Below are 12,101 nucleotides of genomic sequence, written 5' to 3' on the forward strand. Positions count from 1 at the left end.
TCGGTTTTTTTTTGTGAGTGAATTATAGAATCAACAAGTTATGTTGTAAATTTAAAAACTTTTAAGGAGAAGATATGAATTTCTAGGATTTTGGCTATTTAAAATAATTCAATAAAAAATTAAATAATAGAGTGATGGCTTTTGGGCACAAGGTTTAGCGAGTTAATGGCATTTTCAGCTATTGATTCGATATACAGTATAACCTCTATAAATTAATACTCGATAAATTAATAATCACTGTAAATTAATAAATTTTGCTGGTTTCAAATCGGGTCAATATAAAAATCCATCAAATTCGATAAGATAATAAGATAATATTTCTTTTTTGAAATCTTTATGTAAGTATATGGTCTCAATAAAAACATAAATTATTAGTTATATAAATTTATGCAAATATATGTAAATTTAATATTCTAAAATATGACTAATGTATTTGTTTTTACTTAAAGTTGAAATCTCATTGGTTCTCATCTCTCTAATTATTATATCAGTACCTCTTATTGCTGTTTTACTAAATACATTCAAAATTTATAATAATTTTTTGATGTGATAAATGTTTTAAAATCTATTGTAGTGTTATCTTTAACTTTATCATCAATAATACTGATAATAGCCATAGTTTATTTATAAATTTTAAACTTATAAACATGTATATTTTTATATGAACAATCCAATATGGTGAAAAATTATTTTATTGTGATAGTTATAAATTTTAATCATAATATATTATGAGATTTGTTAAAATTTTAAAATATAACATTATTCCAAATAAATTTTTAAAAATTTATATGTGAAAACAACTTCTTTTATAAATTAATAATTATTAATTTATAGATAAATTAATATTACGATAAATTAATAAAATATTATGGTCCCAACATTATTAATTTATAAAGGTTTTACTGTAAATAGTCAAACTAAAAACCGGAAATGTAACTAAGTTTATTACAGAAAAATAAAAGGAAACAACAAATTTTCTGAAGGGTTTTTGCCAGCCAGCCAACAAATCTCCTTCACGCATTAGTGAATAGTGATTACCGGAGTTTATCCATCGTTGCTATCATCTTTCTTGATATCCTTATAGCAAGTAAACGTAACCCCAGCTATCAACAGTACTATCGAAATGATTATAAATAAAAACAACCATGTTGGCATTGTAAACTAGACTATAAGAGGTTTAAATTTTGTTAGAAAGAGAGTTTGAACTTTGAAGTCTATATTTTTTTGGTGATTCATTTTTCTATATATATAAGAACATTTCATTGATGAGATTCACATCATTATTTAGTGTAGTTTATTTTGAGAATCTTCATCATAAATTTTTTACCTTCATTGGTGAGATACACATTAAACCTTTCATCAATATAATATTAATACTTTAGAATAGTTTTCTATTTTCACTTCTATTGGTGAGAAATCTATTTAGTGTAATTTTATATTTTTTAGTATAATATAATCTTTCATTTTTCATACCTCAGATTTTTTCATAATCTTGAATATTATTTCAGTAACTAAAAAAATAATAATCATTAGTGCATACTTTAATCCATAGATAATTTTATTTTATGATTTACAAGAAAATAAATTCATTGATTTTGGCATGGCTGAATCACAAATTTATTGCTATTGTTGTGAGACTAACAGTAATTGCGTACGCATGATGAATAAATTTCCAATCAATTAAATTTAAACCTGATTGTTTTAGCTAGCAGTTTCGTTTTCCTCTTTGATCTCTCAAATAAAACTAATTCCATCGTGGTTAGCTTTTCTTTTCATAGATGTTTACCAAAACAATGGCTTTAGCCTAAAACCAGTCACAAAACAAAAGGCTCTAGCCAGCCCTGCCTGTAATCTTCAAAAGTTGAGCACAATGGAACTATAATAGTGTATGCATAGCTGCTATAGGAGCTGCATCTAAAGGCTGTTCAATCTCTCTCACAAGATTCTGAATCAAACCTTTCACATATCTCTTTCCTTGAGGGTCTTCCCACAAAACCTTGAGAATCTCATGGGGTATAACTGTTGTTGCTGGTCGAACCACCCACTTCATACCATCGATCTCCATACCATTCATACTGTCAAAAATAACAAAGACACAAAAAAGACAAAAAACAAAAGTGGATGTCAAAAAAAAAAAAAAAAAAAAAAAAAAACAAAAGTCAAAGACTTTCCACTTGTTATTTTCAGAAAAACGGATGTGTGTGGTTTTTGTGTTCTAACCTGTTGAGAATAGTGTGCATGTTTGGCCACTCAGAGACATCGAAATGCACATCTGCAATACCATCTCCCCTGAAAAGCAACTGTTTGATCTTTCCATAAGGTGCACACAGTTTCCGTATGTCACTCATACATGGTTTTGAAAAGTGTGAAATCCTTGCAACGGTTGTCCTCGGTATATCAATCCTTGAGATAAACAATTGTTTGTTGAATATGCTGATTGAATGCTCTGCAAGTGCTCTCTCTTTCCCATCTTCCGTCTGCAACACAAAGTTAGATGATTTTATCTTAAGCATTTTGATACTCAAACCAGATTGGCTACTATAAAAACCGCACCTCAAACTCCACGAAAGCAGCTGTTTTCGATGAACCCAAGATAAACTTAGATATGTCGCTCCTACAGAACCTTAGCGCTTCTTTGATCTGATTTGAACTTATTCCGTGAGCCAGCGGATGAATCTTAACTGTTCGTGTTGGTTCCTTCAACAATGCAATAGGCACATCTGGATCGCCAATAAGATCCGGAATGCATATCTTTTCTACATTGTCTTCTTGAGAAGTTGCCTCAACTATTACACTGTAATTCTTCACCATCACAACTGCTTTCTTGAGAGCCTTCTTGACTGCCGAGTGAGTCTACAAATATGGAAGCAAAGAGAGAAATGAGCAGCAGAAAACCACTACTTAAGTAAACGTTTAAACAAGAAGACAATGCAAAAACTAACCTCAAAAGTCAAGACAGCATCTTTGTAATAGCATCCATCAAAAGAGGGGATTTCTTGAAAATCCAAAACGGCTCCAAACTCAGAAAATCGTTTAACAATCTCTTCCTTGTCAAATCTTGGTAAAAACCTTAGGCATACTTTGTTAGGAGAGTGCTCTCCAACAGATAATGCGTCCAAACTCTTATTTGTTAACTCTGGATTCGGAGTGGTAGCAGCCAAGGTTGCCTGAGTGCACAAAGATTCTTCTTCCTCTGCAGCAAAAAGACGATCACTCTTTTCCGTTACAGAATTACCTCTCAATACGCACTTTCCTTCTCCATCATTAGGATTCAACGAGTTGGCATCTGCGTCCCTGCCATTATCAGTTGGAACTTTCAGGCACTCCATCACCATCTTTATGCTCAAGTCTTTACTCACTGCCACAGGTACAACGGTTCCTCTAGGACTTCTAAACGGCAATGTAGATTTCGTTTCACTAGTAGCAGGCAGGTCTCCACTCTTCCGATCATGACATGGAAAGGATGACAAAGACTCAGGGTTTTGGAGAGCCTCTGAAAACCAGTGTGTATCCTTTTCCTTAGAGATATTTTTCATTTTCTGGATAGGATCAGACGGCATCTTACCAAATAGGCCGTGTTGATCACCCACATCACTACATGATTCTTTTGTAGACATACCGGAACTACTGTTACTCAATGCCTCAAATCTCAGACGAAGCTCAACCTCCTTATCTGGATCCCGGTTCATAAACATGCTCGAGAGTTTATTCTGATGTGATTCCTTTTGACCGGATTGCCCTTTCTCAGGCTGCAACTTCCCTATATTTTCTTCAGATGATGCCAGACTTTCCGATGCTTCTTCACTCAAGAAACCTAGAGAAGCATCTTTAGAAATCGGTTCCTCAGGGAGATTCACTCTTTCAGCTTGTATCAATCTCAACTCTAAGTCGTCTAAGCTATTATTACTATCTAACCTCTCTTTATTTACAGATGCGCTTTCTCTCTTCCCAGCTGCAACTCTTTGAGATGCATCTTGAAATACCATTTCAGAGATTACAGACTCTTCCTTTACATTCGGAGGTATACAGTTTTTGTTCTCTGCAACATCCTGCAAGCTAACCACCTTAGTAGCAGGCTCATCTTCTGAAGGAACCATGGGGGTTTTCGGCGAAACCGATTCTTCACTTGAAGTTTTGCTGAGCAAGAGCATGTTTCCAGTAATCTTTTGCTTTAGATTAGTCAGTAAGCCTCCCAAAGAGTACCAATGCATTCCCTTTTGGCCAATGTCTCTACACATCCAAAGTAAACATTATTTGAAAACAATCCCAAAATTAGTATGAGAATGAATCTAACAAGAAGCTTGATATCTCCCAAATCTAGATTTTGCAGTGGTCAGAACCAGGTGAAGCCTCTCAAGTGAAAGACACAGGAAGAAGATAAATCACAATAAATACACAAAGGCTTGAGTTAACCGAACCATTTAACAACACCTACCACAAACTCCAAGCAAAAACTCCATTTTTCCAGATTTGGTTTCGAAGTAGGTTCATTACTCTTCACGGAGACTAACATTAACCTATTCTGATGACAACAAGATTCCGAATTTTACATTTTTCAGATTGAATGGACACAAAACCCATCAAATGACTCCAAAATAATCCAATCAGGTAACAGAAAATCATCTCGAAACAGGAGAAGAGAAGAAAAAAATGAAGTGTACTCACTTGTTAACGGAAGCCTTAGAATCCGGCAATCTCTCAAATTTCCGACCATCCTCCAGGGAAGAAGAAAGCCACTTCCTCGTTAGAGGTACAAAACCTATTCAGTTTCCAGAATTCATAAGTATTCGATGAAAACCACGGCAAAAAAAAATGAAAATGAAAATCATTTGCGTTGAAGGTGAGAAAAATAAAAATCACAGCGATTCAGGAAAAGGGTTTTTCTAAAATCACCTCTGGTGCTGAAATGCGGAGTTAATTTCGGCGATAGAAGACGGCCCATGGCCATTTTCGAGATACTTTCCCTAAAAGCTCCGCCAAAAAAGGGCTTTTGAGGTTTAACAAGAGACGGAGGGAGAAGCTCCGGCAAGAAAAGACAGTAGTATTTTGGAGGTTTTAATTTAAGAGGAAACTTAATTTGGTAGAGTTTTCCGGTTTAATAATTAACCGATAATTCCATGGTTTACTCTATCGCAGAAGAAATTTATTGTCAAAGTCAAATATAGACAAACAAGAGAATTTAACTGGAATGTGTTAGTAGAATATAGGCGTACGTTACTACATGACGCTTTATTTAATGTTCACTAATCAGTATGTATCTCAAAATGGACGTTACTATAAGCGTTTTATTGACAACACAATTCGAGTTTCATTAGACACTGCTCTCAATGCTAATAACTAGTTACAAAAAAATGCCAATAAACAATGACTAAAAGTAGCATTTTTTTTTTTGCTCCTGAATTGTATATTTTTTTATAATATGCGAAAATGACTAAAGAAGATTGTATCTTGCAATTGATAAAGTTTTCTACTTTTTTCAATTGTGAGAATCGAAAAAGTTTTTCTTGTTTTTATCAAAAAAATTGCAATTTATAAGATAGTAAGCAAATAAGAAGCTATGAGTGAAGATGGGTTTCTGGGATTTCCCTTTTATGCTCAAGGTCATCTCTTTCTCCCTCTTATATCTTTTTTTTTTCCTTTTTACAATTGTGTTTATTTGGGTATGAATTGTGGATTTTAAAGAAGTAAAACCACAGAATTTGGATTTCAGAATAAAAATATGATCTTTCGAGTATCCTTTGATTATATAAACTCCTCTAATATCTTCAAAAGTATGAGTAATCTCTAAGATAACCGAATCCAACAGGCGTTCCGGTTCAGACGACTTGTAGTTAGAGACGGAAGAAGAAGAAAGAAGAAGAAACCATCATGGTTAACTCCGGTTTCTCATGGATACTATACTATCGACCGGTTAAGCCACATCGACCGTTCATCGAGTGCCGATTCGGTTTTTGTACAGAGAGAGCAGCAAAATGAAGAGCTTGAGATTTGGTTATTTGCAGTCTCAAATGCTGGAACAGGAAAAGAGATTGTTAAATATATACAGAATCATCTCTTCGATAAGCTCCCCAATGAGGTAAATCACAAGTTATAACTTACAATCGAAATATTTCGATTCTTCAATTTCAAATTTTAGTAATTGTGGGAGGAAAAAATTGCAGCATGGGATAATGAGAAAGTGTAAAGAGACTATGAGAAGAGCGTACGTCGAGGAAAAAAGAAGCGGTGGCTCGGCCGCTTCGGTGACGGTGGTGAACGGAGAAAAGCTAGCCATGGCTAGTATCGGCGGCCATAGAGTGGTGGTTTGCAGAGACGGCGAGGCTCATCAAATCAAAGATAATAACCGGAAATCCTCAACAAGAAATTGGTCAAATTTTATTTTCCCAGGTTTGGTTCGGATCAGACCGGTTTTGCTTTCATTGTAGATTACTTGTATGAGAAGAAATTGGATTGAGATCTCAGCTTTTCTTCAAATGTGTATCTCACAGTTTGTTATCAACGTGAAATGGAAGATGAATCAGATCCAAGAAATCAAGAACTTGCTTTGGTTACAGAAAAGATTGATTCAGATATAGAGTTTATCATTATCGGTAGCTCAGGAATCTGGGAGGTAAGATTATCAAAAAAGAAAAAAGAGGATCAATAAAAATACAGATTTAATCACTTAGAAAAACGTTAAAATGGTTTGATTTTTTTTTTGGTGCAGGTGATAAAGAATGAAGAGGCGATTAATCTAATCAGACACATCGAAGATCCACAAGAAGCTGCAAAATGCTTAGCCAAAGAAGCTTTAAACAGGATTAGCAAAAGCGAAATCTCTTGTATTGTGATTAGGTTTGACTAAACCGGTTTTTGTGTAATTCCGGTAGATTTAAAATTAAACCGAACCGAATTAAATTTAGTAGCCGATGGAATTGCGGCGATCGTAACATTTACTGGAAACTCTCTCAACGTTCGACAAGGTATGAAATCCCGCCGCCGTAGGACCGCCGTGAAGTTTCTTCAGAGGACTAAATCCGGCTAGCTTAGAGCAGATACCGCCGATCAGCGTCTCTTCACCGGCGAGATTACTGTCGTCTTCATCGCCGATCAACGAATCGGATTCGGATACAGGCCATTCTCGTTCGGTTTTTGTCGAATCGGAGCATCTCCGGTGAGAGAGCGAGTCCGGTGAAGGAGACGGAAGAGAAGAAAAGTTGTTGATGGAGTTTCCGAAGCCATTGATTTGGGAGGTGGTTTTGAGGGCTTTGAGACGAGCTTCTCTCAATTCCTCTTTCCCTAGAAGAAGGGTTTGAATCTGATCAGCTTTTTTCTGAACTTGAGCTCCCCAATCAAATCTAAAATAAATAAATAAACAAAATTAGAAACATGATTAAGATTTCATTGCAGACTATATTTTTGTGATTTCTCAAAAAAAAAAAACAGAAGAACTATAATTTTGTTTATTTTGAACAAAAATAAACTACTATTTTCAGAAAAAATATATTTAGTAATTTTAGTGTTGATTTTTAATCAATCTTCTAACTTTATCACTTTTATTTTAGCTAATTAAACACAATAAATAATTCACAAATAAATGTATTAATGAAGAGTATAAGTGTATAACTAACACTTTAACATTTTTCTTACTATGTTAAAAACAAAAATCATGAAACAAAACATACAGATGAAGGTTGAATATTAACTAGCATTTTTTGTAAAATATTTTTTGGAAACTTCAAATCCTGTAATTGAGTTTATTTCTAGAATTAGCTAAACAATTGATTTTTCTTTCTTTTGTTTGTGTGAGATTCTTCCCTACATAATAAAAAGTTGGATATTTTTGTATAGTAATTTACCCATTATCGTCAACGTATTGGAAAGTAGAGAGGAAACGAATATGATCCAAGTCATAAAGAAAATCATGAGGCAAATGAAGAGGACCATGTGTTAATAGAAACTCCAATAACACCATTGCCTTATACGCCTCTCTCCACTTCTTCATCTCTCCTTTCTCTATTCTGTTTTTAAATGTGATTAAAATCAGTTAATCAATAATTAATTACCACCAGAAACATAATAATAAGTATTTATTCATACTTTCTGTGAAGAACATCCACAATTCTCCAATAATCCACTGTATCAAACGATGCCTCAGCTATTTTAGTCATCGTTTTAGCATCTGGAGAAGAAGGATTATCATTTGTCACTTCTTCTACTAACCTAAAGAATTAGCACCAAAAAAAAAACCAAATTCTTATTAAAGAGTTGAAGTAATCACTAATGTCAAAGTTAGCTAATTACAGGTTATAGTGTGACTCACAGCTCAGCTTCAGTAACATCGGTGAGGACAAGTCTAGCAACATTGTACTTGTCTTGAAGAAACAAAGAGGCTTGTTTCTTGATTTCTCCAAACCATAGTGTCCCCATTAAAAATTAAATTGCTGTCTTCTGACTCTACGATAAATTACTTAAATGTGAGCTTCTGACCAAACATTTCTCATGAGCAACCCTTTCTTTTAGCTCAGATACTTCAGGAGAAGCAACTATTAATAGGTTTTGAGTGTTTGACCAAATTTGATTAATATTAAACATAGTACTTATTACAAGTTACATATCCAGTACCACTTTTTAATGAACAAATTCTATAAACACATAAGGAAGGAGAGAGATTTACTTTCTCTCGTCTTCTTCCCAAAAGGCTAAACAGATCAAATGAAGACTAAAGATTTTTTGTTTATCTTTTTTTCCCATTTTCAGTAGGTAAAACAGATTCTTTCTAAGTTCACAGTCTCCTTCTGTGACTCATTTCCGCTTACCGGAACCGATAGTAAGCAGATCGAAGCTTCTCAGGGCGTCATCACGTCCAAGCCTTGCTGATGACTTAGCTTCTTGGCCAGGCTGAATCTTTTGGGCACCGCTTGAAAAGAGTTTACTTGATCGGTTCTCGCTTAGCTCACCTGATGATCCAGGTCTGCTGCTTGACATCATCACCACCCTTTTTGTGGCGCTCTCATTTCTTGTTTTTTCAGACTCATGCTGCATCTTGCAACAAAACATAAACACATAAGAGAATCAATCAAGAAACGTAAGAACGATTTTCATGACTAATTTCATAGTAAGATACTTGCTTTGATCCCAAACACTCAGCAAGATATATCTTTTAAGTCATATACTTATCAGAAACACGATTCACAAACTGAGGTATAAGCTATAGAAGAGGGAAACAAAAAACTAACCACTTCTTTGGAAGAGCGAATGCCAGGACTCGATACATTTCGTCTGGCGAATGCTTCAACCGCTCCTGAGAATCTTTCTCGCAGATCCTGCCCCACTGAACAAAATAGAGAATCAACGTTCGAGTTAAGTTTTCACTTATCTCAGCATACAATATGTCCAACATCTGCAAGACTGCAAGAAATCAAGGTTCATGGAGAAAGCTCCAAATTTTTCAACACTCAGATGCCACAACATAATTCTCAGATTACACGAGCAGTCAACATTTTATTAGCCCCTTAGAGACGCAGGGATATAAAATCAAGCTATACCTGTAGGCTTGTCACTTCTGTCTGCAGGTGGTCCTGGAGCGTCTAGAGCTGGTTTTTGATTTGGCTGGTGGAAACAAGACACAAGATTATACACACATGAGATTTCAGAGTAATTAACTGTTCTAAAGGCTCTTTATTCAGATGTTGAACCGAAAAAAAAACACTAACCCTTGGTCTCGAACTAGAGCCCATCTGAGGATATTTCAAGATTGTCCAATCAAACACATAGTCGAACTGATAACCTGCATGCATTAACAAGCGATGTAATCCATGTGAACATTTCTTACGACTAATATAACTCCAAAAACAATAAGTAACATTATAATAGAGAGGGGAAAGATAACAAAAACAGAAGAGGTTTCTAACCTTCCCGGATAAAAAGGTCTCTGAAAAGTCTTTTCAGATATGAATAATCTGGTTTGTCTTCAAACCTCAATGATCGGCAGTAATGGAAATACGATGTGAACTCGGACGGAAATGACTTGCAAAGAACCTGAAAACAGCAAAATGATGTTTAGTGAAAAGTTACAGAAAGCTTACACAAAAACAATGTTATATAGACAATGACGTACCTCTACAGGAGTAAGCATCTTCCTTTCACTAATCTTTTCATATTTCTGTTTCTTCGTACCAGCTTTTAGACCTTGCCATGGCAGACTGAGACCAGAAGATTTCATGCCGTCCCAAAGTTTAAAGGATTTTCATGATTCTTTAAGATTTTCACTATTATAACACAACCAAGATAGTTTCCTACCTTCCTCGTAGAAAATACATCAGCACATAACCAACCGACTCCAGATCATCTCTTCTACTTTGCTCTGCAAGCAAATCCATTTATCTATCAAGTTAATTCTTAAATATGGAATGAAATCAATTCTGATATGTGGCATGGAAGTCTTACCAATCCCAAGGTGTGTGTTGACACTTGCATATCGAGCAGTTCCTGTTAGATTCTTATTCTCCCTGTGAAAAAATTCAATCAACTTTTATGCCTAAAGCATGGAAGCAGAGTGCATGAAGTAAACATGTAAAGATCCCACCTGTATGGTATATGCTTATGCGTCTGAAGATCTCTATACTTTTTAGCAAGCCCATAATCGATAATGTACACCTTGAGTTTGAAATATCATTTGTTAAGATCACTTTTAAATATACACATCAACGTTCTACTAAAAGCAGGAAACAGGACAATCCTACCTGGTTTGCTTTGCGACCGAGACCCATCAAAAAGTTCTCCGGTTTAATATCACGGTGAAGAAACCCTCTTATGTGCATGTACTCAACTCTGTTTATCTGCAGTTGTTGTACAGAACAATCAAAACATCTCCAAAAGCTTATTTTTGAAACCATGAAATATCCAAGGGGCATACTTACTAACTGATCAGCAAGCATTAGAACAGTTTTCAAAGAGAATTTCCGAGTACAATAATTGAACAAGTCCTCTAAGCTAGGACCAAGAATGTCAATCGCCATGCAGCTATATTCACCCTCTACACCGAACCATTTGATATGAGGAACACCATCTGATCAAAAGAACGTGAAGTATTCAGATTCCATAAAAATAGAAACGTCAGAGAAACTGAGCCAGAGAAAGGAAAAACCCACTCCCTCCTTGAAGAAGCATGTATACTTTCGATTCATAGTGTAGTTGAGGATGCTTCGTCTTCACAGGTTCCTATCGACGACGAAAACAATCAAACAAAAGCATCAACTATATCAGAATAGAAAGAGAAACCACAATGAAGCATTAGCCTTAAAATACAAAATTTTGATATCATATAGAAAACTGAAGAAGCTGAAAAATACATAAACTTATATACAAATACAGAGACTTCAAGATTCAAGATTCAGGTCAAAAAACACAGAGACTATATCCATCATCTACATTATTACATTAACTTGAAGAGATTAAGACGTAACATACCAGCTTAACAGCAACTTCTTCACCAGTTTGGACATTAATCCCTTGAAAGCCATGCAAAACCAAGAATCAAAACTACTGTCAGATTTAACTCTTAATAAACACCAAGAACCAAATACAAAAGCAAAAAACAAGAAAGATGTCAAGTGAGTTGATTTTGATGAATCACACCTATATAAATTTCACCGAATGATCCACAACCAATCTTCCTACTCAACTTGAATTTTCCGCCGATGACATGATCCATCGTTTCGATGAATCCAAAATCTGATTTTTAGCAGCAGTAATTACTTCAAAGTAACACTCTCATCTATACAAATTAAACGCCGAGATAATCCTATTCTAAATTTTGGGCAGACTAAAAATCCAATCTTTTGTAGAATTCGGTCGAAACAGTGATCAGATAAAGTTTAAGGACTAATAAGAAACCAAATTTTCCCAGGTAGTGACTTTTTCTGGAGATTGTTGAAGAAAAGAGAGAAAAATAAAAGTGGGAAGGAGAAAATGGACGATGACCGACTAATGTCGACAAGACGGAAGAGAAAGTGAGACGAAACAAGACGGCTTTGAGGAATATAATATTATTATCCCTCGATCTTCTTTACTACTCTGTATTATTATTATTATTTTATTATTACTTTTATCGTCACGGG

At 34.9% G+C, this 12,101-nt stretch overlaps 4 protein-coding genes across 5 annotated transcripts; 1 reads left to right on the forward strand and 3 right to left on the reverse strand.

Annotated features, from left to right (window-relative positions):
* Positions 1-1,808: 1,808 nt before the first annotated feature.
* LOC18025115 lies at positions 1,809-4,999 on the reverse strand. Its single transcript, XM_006405972.2, has 6 exons — positions 4,894-4,999; positions 4,666-4,759; positions 2,943-4,230; positions 2,554-2,853; positions 2,221-2,477; positions 1,809-2,075 (listed from the first exon to the last, which is right to left on the reverse strand). The coding sequence occupies exons 1-6, from the start codon at positions 4,946-4,948 to the stop codon at positions 1,877-1,879; spliced, it is 2,193 nt and encodes a 730-aa protein (XP_006406035.1). The 5' UTR covers positions 4,949-4,999; the 3' UTR covers positions 1,809-1,876.
* Positions 5,000-5,551: 552 nt separating this feature from the next.
* LOC18025116 (putative protein phosphatase 2C-like protein 44) lies at positions 5,552-6,882 on the forward strand. The gene is made up of 5 exons (XM_006405973.2): positions 5,552-5,600; positions 5,807-6,076; positions 6,162-6,387; positions 6,489-6,610; positions 6,707-6,882. Exons 1-5 carry the CDS (start codon positions 5,568-5,570, stop codon positions 6,842-6,844), a joined length of 789 nt encoding a protein of 262 aa, XP_006406036.1. The 5' UTR covers positions 5,552-5,567; the 3' UTR covers positions 6,845-6,882.
* Positions 6,882-8,409, reverse strand: LOC18025117 (epsin-3). Its single transcript, XM_006405974.2, has 4 exons — positions 8,303-8,409; positions 8,080-8,202; positions 7,839-8,000; positions 6,882-7,337 (listed from the first exon to the last, which is right to left on the reverse strand). The coding sequence occupies exons 1-4, from the start codon at positions 8,407-8,409 to the stop codon at positions 6,899-6,901; spliced, it is 831 nt and encodes a 276-aa protein (XP_006406037.1). The 3' UTR covers positions 6,882-6,898.
* Positions 8,410-8,543: 134 nt separating this feature from the next.
* Positions 8,544-11,991, reverse strand: LOC18025118 (casein kinase 1-like protein 10). 2 transcript variants are annotated; one of them, XM_024159308.1, is made up of 14 exons: positions 11,620-11,991; positions 11,452-11,492; positions 11,133-11,202; positions 10,902-11,050; positions 10,725-10,820; positions 10,568-10,638; positions 10,429-10,490; positions 10,282-10,345; positions 10,100-10,184; positions 9,894-10,020; positions 9,696-9,769; positions 9,528-9,591; positions 9,219-9,313; positions 8,544-9,024 (listed from the first exon to the last, which is right to left on the reverse strand). In XM_024159308.1, exons 1-14 carry the CDS (start codon positions 11,693-11,695, stop codon positions 8,785-8,787), a joined length of 1,314 nt encoding a protein of 437 aa, XP_024015076.1. In that variant the 5' UTR covers positions 11,696-11,991; the 3' UTR covers positions 8,544-8,784. The 2 variants fall into 2 exon arrangements, with proteins under 2 accessions (XP_024015076.1, XP_006406038.1); XM_006405975.2 differs by having other exon boundaries at positions 8,544-9,018; positions 11,620-11,990.
* Between the last annotated feature and the right edge of the window lie 110 nt (positions 11,992-12,101).

This window comes from Eutrema salsugineum, unplaced genomic scaffold (genome assembly GCF_000478725.1).
Source record: "Eutrema salsugineum unplaced genomic scaffold, Eutsalg1_0 scaffold_13, whole genome shotgun sequence".
Classification (NCBI taxonomy): domain Eukaryota; kingdom Viridiplantae; phylum Streptophyta; class Magnoliopsida; order Brassicales; family Brassicaceae; genus Eutrema; species Eutrema salsugineum.